The sequence below is a fragment of the Odocoileus virginianus genome, chromosome 12 (genome assembly GCF_023699985.2).
Source record: "Odocoileus virginianus isolate 20LAN1187 ecotype Illinois chromosome 12, Ovbor_1.2, whole genome shotgun sequence".
Classification (NCBI taxonomy): Eukaryota; Metazoa; Chordata; class Mammalia; order Artiodactyla; family Cervidae; genus Odocoileus; species Odocoileus virginianus.
The window spans coordinates 67,969,609-67,990,742 of NC_069685.1; the positions used below are offsets into that span (position 1 = coordinate 67,969,609).

Consider the following 21,134-nt stretch of genomic DNA (forward strand, 5'->3'; position numbering starts at 1 on the left):
AGTTTTTCCCAGGGTCGTTTCCTGTCTGGAGACTCCGGCCGGTTGTCACCCTAGGCAGGTGGAGGCAAGCCCCCTGAGGGCACAGGAATCTTGGGGGCACAGGGTTAGGGTCAGCTCACAGCGCAGCCGGTGTTCTGAGCCCCGTGGCCTGCCTGGCACGCAGCTGGACGGACACGTGTCCCTCCCGCGGGAGCCCCTCTCTTGGCTGTGTGCCCACCAGGCCAGGTCCACCCAGCCCCGTGCCCAGGGGCCCAGACTTGCCATGAGGCAGGCCGTCCAGCTGCGGGCTCCAGCGGGGTGTGGGCTCAGGACCCCCAGGAGAGGGCCCCTCTGAAAGCCAGAGCCTGGCCTGTCCCAGTGGCTCTGGAGCAGAAGGGGCCTGTGGGGCAGGCCCGGGGGGTGACCCTGAGAAAGGTCCCCGAAACCACCAGGAAGGTTACTGAAGTGCCAGTCAGAGCCTGTGTCGACTCCTGACCCCTGACCCTGACCCTGGGAGTGGGGGGGTCCTGCTGACTCCGCACCCTCCTGGCCCACCCAGCGTCTTCCCCTCTGTGTGTGGGGCTCCCACCCTCGACCCTCGGGGCCAGGCCCGGGGAGGGGGGTGGGCAGAGCGACACCTCCGGGCACATCCAGCGCCACGGCGTCCTCAGAGAGTTTCTGCGCTCGAGTACTGTGTGCGCCGGGGAAGACAGCGACGTCTACCAGGACGGGGTCAGCCATGCTGCGGGGAGAGCAGGCCCAGGACGGGCTCGGGGGGTCCAGGCCCAGCGCTCAGGGCTGCGCACGGCCAGGCTGGGCGGGAGGGGGCCTCAGGGTGCACGTCCACCACGAGGGGCAGACGGACGGACAGGGACACGCCCCGCGGGGTCCCTCTGTCCACGGGGCCCGGCCCAGACGAGGGGGGACGGTGGCATGGACGGCTGGGCACCATGTCCACACCCAGGCTGGAAGGGGCGGCGCTGGACGCCGGGAGGAATGGGGCAGTGGGGCTGGGGGACGGCGCCCGGAGCCCCGTGGTGTCCCCCCAGCCCAGCCCTGGGCCGGGCCCCTCGCCCCCTGCCCCGTGTTCCCCCTCCCATCCCTGAGCCCAGCCGTGCAACTCGGGGGCTCAGTCACTCCCCGAACCATCTCCTGCCGTCCTTCCCCAAGGAGCTGAGCTGAGAGGTGCATCGAGGCCCAGGGTCGTGGCCCAGGGAAGGCCCGTGGCCTCGGCTCGCCCAGGCCCCCCGGATGAACTCCAGAGCTGGCCTGACAACTGGAGGCCAAGGCCTCACGCTGAAGCTGGGTGCTGGCTCTGTGCTTTTCCCCTTCACTTTGATCTATGCTTGAAATTTCCAAATAAAAACGTCAGTTGTTCACCCTCCAGACTGATCAGCTGGATGTTGTGCAGTGATAACTCCCCATGCCGTCACACCCCACCTCCGCTCATAAATCAGCTTATGGCTGTGATAGAGCAGAATTCCCCAATGCGTCAACGCTGGCTGCAAGTTCAGTGACAATGCTCGTATCTAATCACAGAGCTCTCCAAGGATGCGGGTGCCCCTCAGGGCTGCAAGGAGCTGCCTCCTCTGGGGCGGGGGACCGGTCTCACGTGAAGCCCCCCCAACCCCCTCGGGCCCTCCTGCTGCCGCCCCCGCGGTGCTGGCATGTCAACCACACCTGCCTCCCTGCCTCACCCCACCAGCTGAAGCTCGCCGTCCCCTGGCTCCGCGTGGGACCTGGAGGCCAGACCCTCCGGCGGGGCCCTGCCCTCGCAGCACGGTGTCCGCCACCTGGATGCACACGTGGGCTCCAGATGCTGGTGAGGGCCGGGCAGCCCTGGAGCGCAGCCCCCACAGGCCCACCCGCCCGGGCCCACCGCGTGAAGCACAGTGAGGGCGGGGGCCCCGGGCGCCCCTCAGGGAGGCCTCCGAGGCCACAGACAAAGCGGGCACTCCTCCCTGACCAGGCGCCCGGGGGCTCCTTCACAAAGAAGCCGGTGGGACCAAGGGGCCTGTGGCCTGGGTTCCGCTGGGGTCTCCCACAGCCCCCACGCCCAGCGCCAGGGTCTTCTTCCTCCCAGCCCACAGCCTGGCGAGGAGGGTCAGAAGCTGCTCCGGGTCGCCGTCTTCCCAGCTCAGCCACCGCGCCCCACACCCAAAGGCCACCCTACGGTGGCCAACTGCTCATCAGCCTCACTCCTGGGCTGAGCCCTCCTCCTGGGGCCCCGCTGCAGGCCTGGCCCCCTCCCCACCCCCCATTGGCATCCTCTCGCTCGGGCACACTCTCAGCCCTCAGCCCGGGCTGTCTGCGGGGGCGTGGAGCCTGGGACCACGACCCCCACCCCCACCCCGCTGTGTGGCCGGCCACCTGCCGGGGGACGCTCTGAGGATGGCCCTGGCTCTGCCGCCCCAGGGAAGCAGGGGTCACCTGGGAAAATTCACACCTCCAAACTGCTGGTCTGCAAACGAGTTTATTGTCAGGTACGGAGAATGGCCTCTCTTGCCTGGCAGGTGCCCAGCATCCAGCCTGGTTATGCCGTAAACAGCAGCCACCAGGGCCCACAGTCTCTGCGTCGTCATGATGGGGAGTTGGCCCCGGGCAGGAGGGGGCCCAGGACCACGCCTCTGTGCCTGCATCCCCTCCATGCTGAGTCACGTGGGCGGGTAGAGCGACCAGACGCTGATGCGCTGGTCCCCGGAGCCCGCGGCCAGCAGGCCCGCGGTGTCGAAGGCCACGCAGTGGATGGTGGCGCTGTGGAAGGCCAGCACGGCCAGCGGCCGCATCGTCCGCCACTGAAACACGCGGACACGGTGGTCCCAGCCCGCAGTGGCCAGGATCTTGCTGTCTGGCCGGATCTTGACGTCGGCGATCCCGGGGTTGGTGAGCTCGTGGGTCCCGCGCACCTGTGATCAGACCGGCAGGGAGACGTCAGGCGGCTCCTTAGGTTTGCTTCCGATGCTCTTCCCTCATCAGCCCCAGGATGCCCCACCCCCAGGACACTCTGCCCCCTGGATGCGCCCCACTCCAGGACACCCCCCATCCCAGGACACCCCGCCTCCCTGGACGCCCCACCCCCGGGGACTCCCAGGAGCCCCGCCTCCAGGATTCCCCACCATCCGGGACGTCCCTCCTCCTCCCCGTCCACGGTGACAAGCACCCCGCGGGTCCCACGCCCTCTGCCCGTCTTGCCCAGGAATCCAGGCTCGGGGCTGAGTGCCCCAGCGCCAGAGCAGCCGCCCCTCTGCTCCACAGGCAAGGCCCCGCGGGGGCAGGCAAAGCGCGCAGAGCAGGCTTGCGCCCTGACTGTCAGGGGTGAGGACCTGCCCCTGCCTCTCCCGGGAGCTCAAGCCCTTGGGATCAGAGCGGTGGACGTGCCAGAACCCACGTGGCCTGCTTTGGGGGGCTGTTAACAGTGGGGACAGAGAGGGGGTCCCTGCGGGGTGGGGTGCATGCAGGCCAGCATCGCTGCCTGGGAGGGACCCAGGGGGCAGGGTCTTCCTCCTCCTGGAAGCTGGGACCGCCTGGGCTGGAGAAGACGGGCCATCCTTCCCGCCAGCACCGGGGTTGGTCATGGGGTCAGAGCCCTGTCCTTGGTCCCTGGACGCGTGGGCAGTGTCTGCCACCCACCGGCCCGCACATCCCACTGCTTGCTTCGGCGGCGCACCCCTGGCAGGATTGGGGAGGGCGGCACGCCCCGGCCAGCAATGGGGGCGAGGGGAGGCCTGGCCGACCAGCCTGGGCCTGGAGGGAGAGCTGCCTGGCTAGTGTAAATCAGCCTCTTTAAGACTATGGACCCGCCTGAGGCGGGAGGCAGGGCGGTCTGCACACCACCTGTCTGAGGGCAGCCGCGGCCCAGAGCCTGCCAGAGGGGGCAGAGCGGGGACCCCCAGGTGGGCGGATGCCCAGGGTCCTGGTGAGGGTGACCCAGGGCCCAGGCACCGTGGGCCCTGCTGAGCCCGCCCGGACCAGGACTCCGGGGAAGGACCCGGCCACCAGGGCTCGCTCGGCGCGTGACCTCAGGTGCCAGGAATGCGCTGGGCCCATCTGGTTCCCATTACCTCGCTCGGCTCCGCGCGGAGCCCCAGCTGCGTCTGCAGCGCTAGCCTGCCCGCCTGCCCACGGAGAGATTGATTTGGGCTTGTTAGAGCCGTGGCCGGAAGGCGAGGCACATCTCTGCCCACGTGGCTCCAGGGCAGCACTGAGGCCCACGACTTGCCCGTGTACACCAGCGCACCCAGCCCCCGAGGCCCGACCCCTCCCCTGGAAGCCTCCAGGACGGGCGGCCCTGGAGAGGCGGCAGCAGGTGGCCGGGAGGTGGCGCACCCCTGGGATGGTGCGGAGTGGGGCCCAGCCAGCCTCCTCCCGCCTCCCTCTGCCCGGAGTTCCCAGTATATCTGCGAGCGGCACCTCCAGTTCTGTGCTGGACGCGCCCCATATGCTCTGAGTCTTACGTTTCTGTCGCTGTTTCCCCCACAACGCAAGACACATCAGGCTGACCTGGGCCAAGACAGCAGGAGCAGCCGGGGGTGGGGGGGGGGCGGCGGCGGCTAGGGTTGCTGCGGTGGGTGGGGCTCTCCGTGGAGCCGCCTGGTCCCCAGGCCTCGGCCAGTTGGGCTGAAGTCCAAGCGACACCAGGAAGTGGTGCAGCACCCCATGGGTGGGGGTGCTGCCTCGGCCGCAGCAGGCAGGGGCAGAGGAGGAGGGGCCCTGATGTCCACCTGGTGGGCCCTCTGCCCTCAACGTGAGATAAGTAGGTGCAGCCTTGCCCACCTCGGGGATGTCCACTCCCACCACCCGCGTCCAGGACTCCAAGGTCCTGGTGATGGGAGAAGTGCCACCCCACAGCAGAGAGCCCGGTGGGGACCTGGTCTGCCCCACCCCACAGGGGCCGAGGGCTCGCTGAGACACAGGCCCGGCAGCCACCGTGCTGGCTGGTGAGTGAGGTACAGGCCGGTCTGCGGGGAGCGGGCCGGTGCCAGGGGAGCTGGGGTGCTGCCCCGGCCACGGGGACACGGTGCCCGGCTCAGACGCCACCTGCAGCCACGGCCACTCGCTCTGCTTCCAGCGCAGGCTTCCCGAGGGGGCGCCTTTCTGGAGGCTGGCGCTCCTCTAGCCGCTGGAGTCTAGCCTCAGCCCCCAACTCCTGCCTGTGGCTCACCCTGGCAGCCCTGCCCCGTGCTCCCTCGCTGTAGGGGTCCTCGGTGGGTGCAGGACCTGCTCCCCAGACCTGGGCCCTCAGAGCTGGCTGTGGACAGGATCTCAGCCTCCCAAGGCCTCCTGGCGAACGGGGGCTCCCACCCCCCCCAGAAGCCAGTGTGCACCCAGGCTCCCCACAGGGTTGGGCACTCAGACGTGGCCCCAGGGGCTCTGTGGACATGGAGGGTGGGCAAGGCCTGGGTCACTTTGCCCCGAGGCCCCCCTACCCCCACCAGGCAGCATGCAGACGCTACAGGGGCCTCACTAGGGGATTTCTCCACGTACGGTTTGGTTCTTTTTTTTCTTTTTTTTTTTGATTAATCAGTTCCTTACTGACCAAATTCCTCTGAGTTTTCAAACTGGCTTGCACAGCCCGCATCTACATGCCTTTCCTCTAGATGGACGAGACGTGACCGCTGTCAGCCGAGGCCCGAGAGAAACCCAAGCCCTGTGAACTGCTCAGGAGTGCCGGCCCCTCACCCGCCGCCTGCCCGCGCCGGCCCGAATGATTAATTAGCCGGGGACCTGCACCAAGTCCTCTTCATGCCTAAATATTGTTTCAGCCCATCAGACCGCTGGCGCGGAGCAGGATGGATGAACCCGCGGCCCGGCCCGCTGACCTGCAGTGCCTGCTGCCCCTCCAGGCTCCAGACGGCCAGTGCCTTCTCCGCGGAGCCCGACACGCCCCTGGCCCTCCACGGGTCCAAGGCCAGGCCCATGACGGGCTCCGAGTGGCAGGCGACGCGGCTGCACACCTTCCGCGTGGAGACGTCCCACAGGGCCAGTGAGCCGTCCTCGTAGCCGGCCAGAAGCGACGGGCGGGAGCTGGACGCAGCCTGCGGGGACAGTGGGGCATCGGCTCCGTGGGGAGAAAGGGCTGGGGACGGTGGCCCGCCCCGCTGGGCCCGGGGGTCCAACAGGCAGTCTGGGCCAGCGCCAGGGGACGCGGGGCACGGGCCGGCCCTCCGGCTCCTTCCCGCCACTGACATGCGCGGCTACCCCTGGGCAGGGCCGGCCACCTGTCTGGCAAGCCGGCCAAAGAAAACCCCGAGCTCCGTCTCTGTGAAAAATGAGCCTTCTGCACTCTGTCAACGTCACTGCGAGCCCCCCGCCTCTGGCCGCCAAGCCCATGGAGTCAGCGCCCCGCCCGCCGTGTGATAGATGAGGGCACGGGTCAGAGGCTGCGCAGCAGCCGCAGGGGGTGGGGGGCATGTGGACCCCAGGCCGGCCTGGCACCAACCAGGAGCAGCTGCCCTGAGCCTGGTGGCCGCCCCGGGACCGCTGGCCAAGCCCCCGGGGCTCAGAGCTGACCGAGCACGCCCGCCCCTCACCTGGGCCGCGAGGCTTCCCCGACCAGGGGCTCAGTGGCCGCCCTGGGTCCTGGAGGGCCAGCGGGGGCCTGGCCCGGGGTTGCCGCAGCCCTGGGAAGGGAGGCTGCCATTGGACACGGCCTGGGCTTCACTGGACACGGCCCTCCTGCGGGCCTGGGGCTGCACCGCACGCGTGACGCGAGGGTGCCGGGGAGAGAAGGGGGCGGGGAGCCCCGCACGGGTCCACCCGGGGTCTGGAGGGATGGGAGGGCCCCCGTGTGCCCGGTTTTCAGATGACTACATGAGCTCCCACCGTGCGGACTGCTGGGCCTGGGTCCACCCCTTGGGGGCTCCGCCCTGGCCTCCCGCCGCCCCTGCCTGCATGTTCCCCTGGCACGGGGGCTGCCCCGCTCCTGGGCCGGGGGCTCCGAGCACATGGCTAAGTGAGGGCTGCACGCCACCGACCCGTCCGGGCCCCGTGCAGCGGTGGGGGCAGCAGTCAGAGCTCCTGGTGCGGGGCCCACCCCCCTGCGCTGAGACCCCCAGGCCCCCTGCCGTACACAGAGACCCCACGGGCAGGCCCCCCCCACTCACTCAGCATCCCCACCCGCCCTCGGGTGTGCTGGCCACAGGGGCCCCAGCACCTCCAGGTTCCCAGGGAGCTCCTTGGCCAGAGGGCGGGCATTGGTAGGCCAGCTTCCAGGTCGGGTGTGCATGACCCCTGACCTCCCACGTGACCATCCTCCTCACAACACACGCCGTTGTTCTCAGGAGCTGAACAAGAAGGCCTCTGACTGGCTGGTCAGGCCCCCTGCCACACTTGGATCCGTCAGCGGTAGGCAGTCCGAGACCCAGGCCTGGAGAGACATCCAGAGCGGACTCTGAGCCAGGGGCTCTGGGCTGGATCCGTATCAGCCATCGCAGCTCAGCGTGTCCTTCTGTCAGCTGTGCTGGTTACCTTGACAAGTTTGTACATCCTGTTTCTACATGTGGTTCTGATGGAATTCTTACACGATTAGGCAACGACACTGACAGCGTCTCCAGAGAGAGTGAGTGGATGCGATGTGTCCCCTCTGGGGCCTGTGAGCACCCCCACCCCCCTGGCCCGCCAGCCTGGCACCCACAGCCTCACCGTCCAGGGGCGTCTCGGGGCCCACACCTCCCTACGCCCCCGTGGGCTGCTCTCAGTTCAGAAGCTGCAGGGGCAGCGAGTATGAGGAAGGGCAGGGCCCTGGAGGGCCAGGAGCGGGGCGCACAGGCCCCTTCACCCCGTGGGGCCACATCTAACTGCAGGGCGGGATGGCTCCCCTAGTCCCAGTGGCATAGGAGAGCGGCCCCGGTCAGTGACCCGCTCCCCATGGTGTCTGTGGCAGCAAGGACGCCGCCCAGTCTCCGGAGTGCATGCCCTGAGCCGTCCACTCGCTACCCCCGGAGCAGAGATGCCACGGCGACCGAGGCCGCCCCCACCCCCGCTGCAACCTCGGAGACACCTCCCGACCACATGCGGTCAGCAAGGTCGGCCGAGAGAGGCAGACACGGCCGCTGGACAGCAGCACTGAGCCCCCCACCAGCTAGAGAGCTAGGCAGCTCATCCCGCGAGCAGAGGCCACGAGGCTTGCACAGTTGGCCAGCACCGCCCACAAACCAGAGGGCTGCACGTGGCTCCCCAGGGAGGTGGCCGCTGACCCCCACCACCCACGGGCGCGAAAACGAGCCCGTGTCCTGCGGGGGCTGCAGGCGCCTTTGCAGCAGGAGCGGGGCAGGCTGGGGATGGCAAGGTGGTGGAAGAGGGGGACCAGGAGCCCCGTCCCTAATAGGCATGACTCACGCCCGGGGGCGTGGCCAGGGCGTGGCCGGGCGTGGGGCCTTACCTGCCAGAGCTGCAGGCACATGGGCATGCCCAGTCTGGCCCCCGCCTCGGGCTTCAGGCAGCTCACCAACGTCTTGGACGGCAGCTCCAGAACTTGGACCTGACAGTAAAAAACAGGCGGGTCTGGGCTGCAGCCAGGTTGAGTCTGGGCCGCACAAGCAGGAGTCTCGAGGCTCACTCAGCTCGGCGCTGCGGGCCTGTCTGCGCCTCCGCACGGCCCCCTGGCTCCCGGCCGTGTGGGAGGCACACGTGACTCCCCAGTGACCGGCGGGGCCCTCAAGGGCGCTACCATCCAGCAGCCGCCTGGGGCCTCCCTCACGCTGACCTCCTGGTCGGCCGGGCGGCTTGGCCCGGCGTGCTGACTCAGCGCCTGCGCCCCCGCCCTCCTGGCACCCCCGCCGGACTGGGCCTGAAATGGATGGCCTGGAGCCTCCGGGCTGTCCTGGCCCCCAGTGCCCGCTGCGCTGGCCTGTGCTTGGAGTCGCCCACGCCAGCACAGACCTTCCTGGGTGCCCTGCCCGGTGGTCACTCTGTGGGGGACATGCCACGGGCAGCGTGCCAGCGGGGACACAGGCAGCCCAGGTCTGCGGATGGCTAGGCCGCGGTGCAGTCTGCAGCATTGAGAGGACTGGACGCCTGCTGGGAATACAGGACCGAACACAGGACCCCTGGGAGGGACTCCGGGTGAACCAGAGGTGCAGACATGCGGTGTGGGGGTGAACGCTCTCACCAACACCACACACGCACATGCGTCTGACACACGCTCTCCACACTGTCGTGCCTGCAGGGCCAGCTTCTGCCCCGCACACCTTGTCCTCACTGCCCCAAAGATGCGGAAAAGGACCTGAGCCACAAGAGGGTTGCCCCGCCACAAGTCCGAACACACCCCCGCGGCAGCTGTGAGGCTCAGGAGAGGTGCCAGCAGGACAAAGGACGCTGGGGAGGACGCAGAGGCCCAGGGTGTGGCCCGGAAGTGACTGGGCAGACCAGGACACTGGGTCCTCTCGGGGGAGGCCCCCCAGGCCTCAGGCGTCCAGGCGCGTCCCGGCCGAGGGCAGGGCCCAGGGGCCGTGGGCCTGCGTGTTGGGGGCCTGGCCGGGGGCGGTGCTGGCCTGAGAGCGCGTGGCCGCGGTCCCTGTGGTCGGTGGGTGGGGGGCCTCCCACACACCACTGCTCCCTCCTGGCATCCGAGGGCACGTTCTGCTTCCAGAAGGATGTCTGGTTCGGGCAAGCATGGCCACCCAGACGGCCAGGCCCGGTGGGGCAGGAGCACGTCCTGGGCACATCCGGCGCCCCCGGGCCCGCGGCCTGAGTCCAGGCGGAAACACGGCGAACGGCCCCCTCCCAGGAGGCGCCTATCCCCCGGCCCAGACCCCGCCGCCCGCTCGGGAAGGGCGCCAGTGCAGAAGGCTCAGTACCATCTAGCTGTTGCCGCAGTAGAGAGCGGAGCCCTCTCTCTTCACATTAATAAAACTTTTAACAGGTTTTTGGCAAATTGGCAACAAAAGCACATGTAGCTCCTAATTGGAGATTTAGGTGCCTCGGCGAACAAACAGACGCCTGTTCCTGCCTCGTTATTTATGAGCTGGGTCTGCTCTGAGATTCACGGCTCCTCTTGGGCGCTGGCCAAACTTCCTGGGTGCAGGGCTCGAGTGCCTGCCCAGCCCTGCCTGCCAAACGGCCCTCAGGGAGCAGGGACACAGTGAGGGATGGAGGGGGTGCCGCCCCCAGGTATGTGGCTCTGAGCCCCCCAGCACCCCCCCAGGCCCAGCTGACCAGTCCCCGCTCAGCCTGCGCCCCCCAAACAGTGACCCTGGGGCCTGCTCTCTGACGTCCCCCTCTGTCCTGCAGTCGCCACCCCGGTACATGTCCCCCAGCAGCGTCCCAGCCCTGCCCAAGGCCTCACGCCGGCGCCCAGCTCTGACCCCAATAGGCCACCTCCCCTGCTGGCCCGGCTCTGAGGCCCACCTGGACCACATGGGTCTGCCTGCTCCTGATGCCCTGAGGGCCTCCCGGAGACCTCAGCCCACCTGGGCCCCCTGCCCAAGCCCACCACCATGGCCACCATGTAGAAGACCAGGCCTAGGCCGCTCAGAGACCCCAGAGCTGCTCGGGGCTCACTCACCTCGTCATTACCTCTCCCGGGCACGGCCACCATCCAGCGCTGTGGGCCATCGGCCAGGATGGAGGCCCTGCAGAAGCCCATGCTCTCCAGACGCACGGCGTCCACCACGGCATTCCTGCCCTCTGCCAGGTCCCACACACACAGCTGCAGGTCGCGGCCCTGGCTGCCAGAACAGGAGGAGGCGGGCTGTGACCCTCGCGGGGAGGGCCCCGGCTCCTGCACTGAGAAGGGCCACACTTGCGCCTGTGGCCCAGATGCGCCGGCCTGGGGTCCGTGGCAGACAGGGGCGGACACTGAGGACAGGTCGCGGGAGCCCGCCCACTGCCTGGCACTGACGCCCTGAAAGGCTGGGCCCACTGCAGCTCAAGCCTGCGTCCCTGCAGCGGCCCCTTGCTGGCCCTCGGGTCTCCCGTCCGAGGAGCCCAGGAGCAGGGGACCGTCTCCGACATGTGCACTGCGCGCACGCCCCCGGGGGACGAGGCATGGACGCAGAGGGTCTCCTCCCGAAGGCCCACCGCAGCAGTCCGAGCCGAGAGCCCCAGGGGTCCAGGGAACGGGAGGCTTAGCCCAAAGAACCAAGGGCCGGCCAAGGGCCAGGAACACGGGGAGGCACGTGGGCACAGGTGGGAGGGGACGGAGGGGCCGGGACAGCGGGTGGGCTGACCTGGGGGCTGCACGAGACCCCCTGCGGGCCATGAGCCCGTACCCGGGGCAGGAGTCATGCGTGGGACGGGACAGAAGCAGAGACGGGGCTGGGCAGCCCACGAGGGCAGTGGGGACACGGGGCCTCCATGCTGGCCCCCGAGCCGAAGGACCAGGCACAGCCACGCGCGTCATCGCCGGGCTGGGAGTGGCTAGCCTGGATCCTGGGCGAACAATGGTTGGCCAGCGCTCACCAGGTCCTTGGACCGGGCAGGCTGTGCCTCGCCCTGTCCCTCGTGTGTGTGGGGGCCCTTGGGTGTCATCTCCAGGGTGGCATTTCACACTCGGGGCCAACAACACGGGGACGACCCTGTGCACAAGGCTGACGCCCACCCGTCACGCCTGCACAGATGTGCTTGCCAGGTGTGCCCACTAAAAGCCGCCCCCCCGAAGTGGGCACCTGTGTGGACGATGGTGACCCCCCCGGGGCAGGGGGGGCCCTCACCTCCGCCTGTTCCCGTGTGACTAACGGGCCGTCGCCCACGGTCCTCACTGATGTTTGTGTCCCGACCACCCCGACCCCAGGCCGGCCAGCGGGAGCCTCTTCTTGGGCACCGGGGGCCTCCGGGAGGCTTCTCAAGCCTCATCCACACCAGCCCCAGGTGAAACCCTCTGCTGCGCACTGGCAAAGGCAGGCACCTGGACCACACGTGCAGAGCAGGACAGGAACTCACGACATGGCAGCCGCACACCCTGGCCCGTCCCGCCGGCAGGGTGGGCGGAAGCTGCCCGGTCGCTCATTTAGGTTAAAAACCCCCCAAAACTGAAAACGAGTCTCCGCACTTTGGAGATGCCTGTTCAGACGGTAAAGCAAGAAGGTGGGGGCATCCTTCCAAAGATGGAGAGGAAGGGCCAGGCAAGCAGGGGCGGGGGAGCGCGGCTGCCCAGGGCTCTCCCACGACCACACAGCCACGCTCAAACTCCCAGGCCTCTTTCTGTAAGCTTGTCACTCGGCCCAGAGCAGAAGGAGGGGCCCGCCCATGGGCACAGGTGTGGCCTCGGGCGTGCAGGCCAGGCCGGGGGGCTGCGGGGCCTGGTGAGGCCGGCCCGGGCCCCAGATTTGTCCTCCGGCCTCTGACGTGAAGGGGCACCTTCCCCTCGAGTGCCACTTCAGAGGCCAGACTTACAAACACAGCTGGGCCCCAGCCTCCACGCTGCCATACACACCTGGCCCCTCAAGTACCTGCGCGCTCTGTGTCTGTCCCGGCGGGGCACCCTGGCCAGCTGTCACGCACGCACGCCAGCACCCCCCAACGTGTGCACAGGCCGGCTTTCCAAGGGGCCCGCCTCCTGGGGGGCTCCCCCAGGATAGCCCAGGTTGCTTGGGGGAGCAGGGGGCCCATAAAGGCCTACACCTCCACTCGACACCCAGGAGGAAGGCTGGGCAGCTCAGCAGGGTCTTCGGACACAGCCTCTACTCCAACCATCATGGAGAGAGCGAGGCCCATGTGCAAGGGGTGCATCTGGGCAGTGTGGGGGATGGGGCGAGGCCCTGCAGGGGCTGGACGAGCACACGCCCAGGACACGGCCCCGACTTGCCCAGCCTCAGCCGCCCCAGGCTCGCAAGATGCTTGCGTCCAGCATGAAAGTGCTTTGAAGCCCCCTGGGGCCTAGAGGCCTCGTTTCCTGGGGACCAGGCGCCATGGTGCCCAGGTGCCCAGGCTTCAAGTCCAGAGCCGCAGAGCCGACCTGTCCAGGAGTTCTGGGGCAGAGGGTGCTTGGGAAAGCCCTCTGACCTGTCAGCTATCTGGGGGTATGACCCCTGAAGAAAGGCAGAGAGCCCCAGACAGCAGGCAGTCTGACAGTGGGGCCCCAGTCCTGGACGGTGCCTCTCTCCAGGGGAAGGCGGAGGCCCCCAGCGTGCCCTGTACCCCCCAGCGCCCTCCGGCTGCCTCTTGGCCAACCGCCCAGCTGGGGCGCGTCCCATCGCCTCCGCGGGCCCCTGCCCTGATGCCAGCCCCCAGCCCCTCCTGGGATGCACAGGTCAGGCCCACGCGGCCTCCACACACATGGTCTCCTGCCCGGAAACTGTACCCCTCGCTCTGCCATCTCCCACCCCCCCAGCACCTGCAGGGCCTTCCGGCACCCGCCCCCCCCCAGCAGCCTGCAGAGCTTCAGCGCAGGCTCGGTGCCGCCCCGGGGACCAACCTCCCCCACGCAGGAAGGCAGCTGTGGAGCGGGTATCCCTACACCACGGCCCAGCCTGCAGAGGGCGGCGGGCCAGTGTGGGCCCCGCCCGGGCCAGGGGCTGCGGGGCGCGGCCTCAACCATCCGGGCGAGGAGTGGCTCTCCCTTCATCTTCAGCATTTGCTTCATTAGCTGCTGTGGCCGCGTCTGGTCTTCGCTGTGGCACGTGGTCTTTCCTTGCCACCCACGAGGCCCCTGGCTGGGGCGCGAGCACTCAGGAGCCGCCCGCGGCCTGTGGGCCCTGACAGGGGGAGCCTGCGGCCGCTGTGCTCAAAGTGGATCCACAGCCCCAGCCCACAGGAGCTCCCCGGTGGGTTCTCCACAGAGGCCGCCCTAGGACAGCCCCGTGGTGCTGGGGCTGCCCTGCGGCTGGGGCCCCGGGCCGTCCACAGGAGACCTCTACCCCTGGGTCAGCGCCACCGCGACCCACCTGAGCAGCTGGGGCCCCCGGGGAAGCGTGTGCAGCCAGGTCACACACTGGCCCCCATGGCCGTCCAGGGCCGCGAGCGGCCTCCGCGTCTGTAGGCTCCAGATGTGCACCAGCCCACGCAGCGACCTGTTCAGACAGCACGGTCAGGGCCGGGCGGGGGGGGGTGGTCAGGGCTGGCCCCAGGGGCGGGGGGGCAGGCTGGCGTCAGGCCTCGGGGTCGGGGGGTGGGCTGAAGTCAGGCCTGGGTGTGGGGTGGGGGCTGGGGGGACACTATTTGGCCAGTGAGCAGGCGCTCCAGCCAGCAACTTGCAGGGGACAGCTGGCCACATGCGCCCGGGAGATGTACTCTGCTTCCAGGCAGGGCAGGAGCCCGGAGCAGCTCTCTCCTGGGGAGCGGGTGCTGAGAGAGACACCCTGCATGCTTGTGGGGTGGCCGAGGGTGCGTGCCTAGGGTGGGGGCAGCCTGGGCCTTCCCCCAACTCCTCCTGGCCGCCTGGGCAGGGCACTCACCCTGAGAGGAGCAGTGGATGCCCCTCGGCTCCAGCGCAGAAGTGCAGTGCGTGCACGGCTGAGTGGGCGCCGCGCAGAACGAACTGGGGGTCCGGCGGTGGGGGCGTGGGGGCTGCCATGCACTCGCCTGCAGACAGAGGGGGGCATGAACAACCACGTGCTCCTCACTCCTCCAGATGGCATGGGCGCCCCGGGGTCCCCCAGACGGTGGGCCCCCATCACCTGGAGCCCTTGCCCTGCCCTCTGCATCCCCGGGGCTGCCCTTCCTGCCTAGCCCTCCCTGCGCAGTCGGGGGTGTGCAGGTCCCGGTCATCCCCCCAACCCCGGCCCAAGCAACGGGCCGGCCAGTGGCCTCCTCCAGGCTCCGGACCCCGCACGCTGCCACCCAGGGGCAGAGCAGCGGCCCCCACGGTGTGCGGGCAAGACGCAGGCCCGGTAACTTTACACCGCCCGGGAGGGCTGCTCTCACAGAGCACAGACCCTGCCTCAAATCCCTGGTCTCGTGATTAAGGCCTGTGGACCCCCCAAAGGAGGAGCTGCCGGGGCCACTCTGAGCCCCCCCTGACCACCCTGCCCCAGTCCCGCTGGCAGCCACCTGTCTGCCCACAGGTCCTGGGCCAGGCCGAGTGGACAGCTGGGAACGGCCCAGGGCGGCTGAGGGGCTGTCCTGCTGGGCCCCGGACAGTCCCCCCCAGTCTGCACACAGCCATCAGAGTGCCACGGGGCAGGGGCCGAGGGGCTCCCACAGTGCAGGCCACCAGGCACACACACGTGTTCACACAGCGGGCGCGCGCACACGCAGCACGGGCCCGGGGCAGCACCAGCAGAGGCCCAGCCTGCACTCGCCATCCGCCCGCGGCCTGACGGGAGTTTCCAGAACCTGTACGGGGCTGGCTCCAGCGGATGAATCAGGCCCCCTCACCTTGTTTCCCGACGGAAGGACGCAGGGAACAAACTCGTCACGTTGTTACAACAGCCGGATGCTCAGGCCAAGACGAAGCCTCAGCAATTAAGGGCTCCATCATTTCAGGCAATTAAAGTAAACGCTTTATTTGAAAACTAATTAATTCTAGCTACATATTTTTCCCATGACAATACCCCATGATGACTTGATTTATGACGTCTAATTATTCTTTATTAATCTAATTGAGAATAATCACATTATCCCATCTCCTGGCAGCTGGCCGCCCTGAGCGGTGAGCACCTAGCCACCTGGAGGCCTCGCCCCTGGCCTGTCACTCTCCCCCTCGGCGGGCAGAGGAGTCCAACAGTTAATCCACAGAGCACAGCTATGCGTTTTGCAAGACACATTTCTTAAAAAATTAAGAGAGTCTGAAGGCTCTTCCACCACTGCGACACACGCCCCAAGAGGCCCCCAAGCCCAGCCCCCAGACGAGGAGGCCAAGGGGTTACACTGTGTGGGGGTTCTGGGTTCTGCAGGCCCCCCACCCCGTGTGGGCGCAGGAGGGGCAGGAGCCTGTGCCTGACCCCTGGCCTGGAGTCCTGGCCTGCGAGGGACAAGGCCAGGGCTCTGGGGGGCAGGTCATCTTACAGGAGCAGCCCCTGAGGGCGAGACCCCGCGCCGGCGGAACTGTCAGGCTTGAACTGGAGCTGGAGCTGCGCCCAGAGCTGCCCGACATCGCCTCACAGCTCTCAGCTACCTCGGGGCTGGAACTGCAGCCTGAGTATCCCTCACCAGGACCCGAGACCAGGCCTTGGTGGTTCATGGGGAGCACCCTGGACCGGCCCCTGTCAACAGCGCAAGCAGACGAGGAGGCCGGCCCAGTTGGGGGGCCTGCAGGTGCGGAGGGACCCAGCAGAGTGCAGGGCTGGGGCGCACTCAACGCTGCACGGCTGAGGACCACGACGGCCCGAGCTGCAGCAGAGTGCAGCCTGCTCAGATCTGGAGAGACCGGGCCGGGGAGAGGCTGCTCGGGGCAGGGGCTGCTCTGGGGCTGCAGAGGAGATGCTCTATCAGGGGACACGCGAGGACAGGCCGCCCCGTCCACCACCCCCCGGGGGACACGCGAGGACAGGCCGCCCCGTCCACCACCCCCTGGGGGACACGCGAGGACAGGCCGCCCCGTCCACCACCTCCCAGGGGACACGCGAGGACAGGCCACCCCGTCCACCACCCCCCGGGGGACACGCGAGGACAGGCCACCCCACCTACCACCCCCCGGGGGACACGCGAGGACAGGCCGCCCTGTCCACCACCCCCCGGGGGACACGCGAGGACAGGCCGCCCCGTCCACCACCTCCCAGGGGACACGCGAGGACAGGCCACCCCGTCCACCATCCCCCGGGGGACACGCGAGGACAGGCCACCCCACCTACACCCCCCGGGGGACACGCGAGGACAGGCCGCCCCGTCCACCACCCCCCGGGGGACACGCGAGGACAGGCCGCCCCACCCACCACCCCCCGGGGGACACGCGAGGACAGGCCGCCCCACCCACCACCCCCCGGGGGACACGCGAGGACAGGCCCGCCCATCTGCCCAGGCCTCAGGAACCTCCGGACCCACCCACAGGGGCCCAGAGAGGACACGCGGCTCAGACTCAGGGCAAAAGTCAAGGTCACGGGGACAGCAGGGCGACCCTTCTGAACTTGAGCCTGAAGAGCGCGCTGACCGCACGCCACGTGCGGGCCGCAATGAGCTCCTGGTTTACGTGGAGAGCCGAGATAAAAAAGGGTGAAACAGACTCAGACAGTCAAGGAAAACTTCAGCACGGTGGTAGCAGCAAAGAGAACTCAACAGGCTCCATGGACACAAACAGCAACCCAGCAGAGAAAATTCCATTACAGTCCCAACTAAGAAAATAAAAGACTTAACCAGGAGTCGTTTAACTGTTGGACATCAAAAGGGCTAAAAACCTAAAGTATCTTTAAAACACGTGGACGTCTTCAAAACGAAGGAAGAGCTAAATACCAAATAGAAAATTGGGCAAAAGACAAGAACAGACAATCCACACACTAAGACAAGAGAACAGTCCTTGAAGCTAAGGAGAGGTGCTCCCGCCCAGGACTGATGCCGCCCCAGCAGCTCTGGTTCTGGCTGGGATGGAGCAGGCTCGATGCTGACTCTCTCCTCTCTCTCCGGTCAACTGCAAAGAAAACCTCCAGGCAAAACATAAATAGCAATTACCTGAAGCTGTAAGACAGAAATGGTATGGACCTAACAGAAACAGAAGATATTAAGAAGAGGTGGCAAGAATACACAAAAAAACTGTACAAAAAAGATCTTCACGACCCAGATAATCACAATGGTGTGCTCACTCACCTAGAGCCAGACATCCAGGAATGTGAAGTCACGTGGGCCTTAGAAAGCATCACTACGAACAAAGCTAGTGGAGGTGATGGAATTCCAGTTGAGCTATCCAAATCCTGAAAGATGATGCTGTGAAAGGGCTGCACTCAATATGCCAGCAAATTTAGAAAACTCAGCAGTGGCCACAGGACCGGAAAAGGTCGGTTTTCACTCCAATCCCTAAGAAAGGCAATGCCAAAGAATGCTCAAACTACCACACAATTACACTCAACTCAGACGCTAGTAAAGTAATGCTCATAATTCTTGAAGCCAAGCTTCAGCAATACATGAACCATGAACTTCCAGATGTTCAAGCTGGTTTTAGAAAAGGCAGAGGAACCAGAGATCAAATTGCCAACATCCACTGGATCATCGAAAAAGCAAGAGAGTTCCAGAAAAACATCTATTTCTGCTTTATTGACTATGCCAAAGCCTTTGACTGTGTGGATCACAATAAACTGTGGAAAATTCTTAAAGAGATGGGAATACCAGACCACCTGACCTGTCTCTTGGGAAACCTGTATGCAGGTCAGGAAGCAACAGTTAGAACTGAACATGGAACAACAGAAAGGTTCCATATAGGAAAAGGAGTGTGTCAAAGGCTGTATATTATCACCCTGCTTATTTAATTTATATGCAGAGTACATAAGGAGAAATGCTGGGCTGGATGAAGCACAAGCTGGAGTCAAGATTGCCGAGAGAAATATCAATAACCTCAGATATGCAGACGACACCACCCTTATGGCAGAAAGTGAAGAGGAACTAAAAAGCATCTTGATGAAAGTGAAAAAGGAGAGTGAAAAAGTTGGCTTAAAGCTCAACATTCAGAAAACTAAGATCATGGCATCTGGTCCCATCACTTCATGGGAAATAGATGGGAACAGTGGAAACGGTGTCAGACTTTTTTTGGGCTCCAAAATCACTGCAGATGGTGATTGCAGCCAAGAAATTAAAAGACGCTTACTCCTTGGAAGGAAAGTTATGACCAACCCAGATAGCATATTAAAAAGCAGAGACATTGCCAAGAAAGATCCATCTCGTCAAGGCTATGGTTTTTCAGTGGTCATGTACAGATGTGAGAGTTGGACTGTGAAGAAAGATGAGCGCCAAAGAATTGATGCTTTTGAACTGTGGTGTTGGCGAAGACTCCTGAGAGTCCCTTGGACTGCAAGGAGATCCAACCAGTCCATCCTAAAGGAGATCAGTCCTGGGTGTTCATTGGAAAGACTGATGTTGAAGCTGAAACTCCAATACTTTGGTTACCTTATGCGAAGAGTTGACTCATTGGAAAAGACCCTGATGCTGGGAAGGATTGGGGGCAGGAGAAGGGGACGACAGAAGATGAGATGGTTGGATGGCATCACTGACAGAAAGATGATGAACATGAGTTTGGGTAAACTCTGGGAGTTGGTGATGGACAGGGAGGCCTGGCATGCTGTGATTCACGGGGTCGCAAAGAATCGGACACGACTGAGCAACTGAACTGAACTGAACTGAAGCTCTAAGAAGTGAACAACAGCAGACAGACTTTGGAGGCAGGCAGGAACTTGGAGAGCTGAGCTGAGTGGGGACGAGCTTCCTGCTTCTGTGTTTGCATCCTGGGGCACTGCCTCCAGGCTGGGTCAGGCTGCAGGGCTGCGAGGCAGGGGTGGCTAAGACTTGGAGAGGAACTAAGCTCAGTGCAGGGAAAACGGCTGAGTCCTGGATGGAGTCAAAAACGCAGCACACGCTGTGGGAGCGTGCCAGACGGCCACCACCACCCTGGGTTCTGGAGATTCCAGCTCTGATTCCCCAGCAGTGCCTGGCACGGTACCTGCTTCTCTCCTCTCTCGGCCCGGCCCTCGGTGTGGCCCTGGATGCAGAGCTGTGTGGGAGAAGAGGCTCTGAGGGCCGTCCTGACTTTGTGGCCAGAGGGACCGCGCAGAAAGGGCCCTGTGTGTGAGACAGACGGCAGAGGGCAGAGAGCTACAGAGACAGACAGGCAGTTGTGGAAGGAACCCTGGAAAGCCTGCGCTCACCTCTGAGCTGTGTGGGGTGGGATGGACCCAAAGCAGCATCAGCGTCAACACCTGAGTCGGGACCACTGAACACGGCCCGGGGCTCAGGCTGACCGCAGAGTGACTGGTGAGTGGGCGAAAGCTTTGGAAATGGATATGCGAGTAAAAAACTGTGGTCCGTGCAGAGGGAGGGGTCATCTGACTGCGGTGACGGCCTGCTAACATGACACTGAACGTTCTCCAGGGGACCCAACACAATAGTCCGTCCAGGGTACGTCCAGGGGACGACATAAAGTTATTCCACACACAGAACCAGGAAATGAGATAAATTCTCGGAGCAAACGACCATTTACAGATGCCAACCGCAATGGTTCTGACATTGGGAACATGAGATAAGGGTTTTAAGCACCTTTGATTGTACTCCATGAGGCAAAGGTAAACACACTTGAAATGAATGAAGGGAAGGCCCCAGCAGAGAGGTTCCTGGGGCTTCCCTGGTGGTCCCGTGGCTGAGACATCACAGTCCCAGTGCAGGGGCCTAGGTTTGATCCATGGTCAAGGAACTAGATTGCACAGGCTGCAGCTAAGAGCTGGTGCAGCCAACAAGTAAATTCAGATAAATATGTGTGTGTGTGTGTATCTTAAAAAAAGAAGATATGAAGTGGCAAATCAGAACATGAGAACATACTCACCGGCCCTGTGCATCAGGGAAATCTAGTGACAGTCGCGGCCACGTGCCCTGCAGGGTCAAGGGAGCGGCCAGTGCTAAAGACAGGCCACACCACCAGCTGCTGGGATGCGTGGGGAGTGGGGGAGCTCTCCTGGGCGTATACTGGTTCAGTCACTTTGGAATACAGTTTGGCTGTGTCTCAAGAAAAAGGCCCCACACTGGGGGCGGTCCTAACACCCACAGAGGCTGAACACACAGTGGTGGACCCTACACCTCAGCAAAGCAGCGCTGATCAGGCCTCCCCGCGAGTCAACCTCAAAAGCGCGTAAGAGCAGCCAGTGGAAGAAAGGAAACACCGTGACGCCATTCAGGTAAAACTGTAGAAAGAACAACCTATGCAGCGGCCACGGGAAGCAGCTGAGGGCACCTGTGGAGGGGTGGTGCGGGCAGCGGGAGGCTGCGTGAGGCCGGAGGTCGTGAAGAGGCCCTGGGCACCTCCCCAGGATGACGTGCACGTGTCTCAGGTGTGCGTGTTGCACGTGCGTGTGTCTCAGGTGCGCGTGTCTCAGGTGTGCGTGTCTCAGGTGCATGTGTCTCAGGTGTGCGTGTGTCTCAGGCACAGCAATGCTTACACAGATGCTGGAACTTTTCCAGTTATCTACTTCAAATGTGTGCGCTTTATTGTGTATCCACAATATTTAAAAACACTGAACACCACCTAAACCAAAGATGTGAGCAGACACTTCACCTGCAAGATGCGCAGATGGTGAACACGCGGCTCACCACCCTCAGCCTCGGGGAAATGCAAACAGAAGCGCCACAGCTCAGGTGAGGCCGGCAGACCC

At 65.0% G+C, this 21,134-nt stretch overlaps 1 protein-coding gene across 2 annotated transcripts in view; it reads right to left on the reverse strand.

The window, feature by feature from the left end:
* Positions 1–2,436: 2,436 nt before the first annotated feature.
* Positions 2,437–21,134, reverse strand: part of GNB1L (G protein subunit beta 1 like) — a 29,259-nt gene continuing 10,561 nt past the window's right edge. For both annotated transcript variants that reach the window (XM_070475778.1, XM_070475777.1), the window contains 6 exons: positions 14,313–14,439; positions 13,803–13,928; positions 10,484–10,646; positions 8,360–8,458; positions 5,799–6,014; positions 2,437–2,885 (listed from right to left, as the gene is read on the reverse strand). In XM_070475778.1, the coding sequence (XP_070331879.1) occupies positions 2,634–2,885; positions 5,799–6,014; positions 8,360–8,458; positions 10,484–10,646; positions 13,803–13,928; positions 14,313–14,431 (975 nt within the window). In that variant the 5' untranslated portion in view covers positions 14,432–14,439 and the 3' untranslated portion in view covers positions 2,437–2,633. The remainder of the gene's footprint in view (positions 2,886–5,798; positions 6,015–8,359; positions 8,459–10,483; positions 10,647–13,802; positions 13,929–14,312; positions 14,440–21,134) is intronic.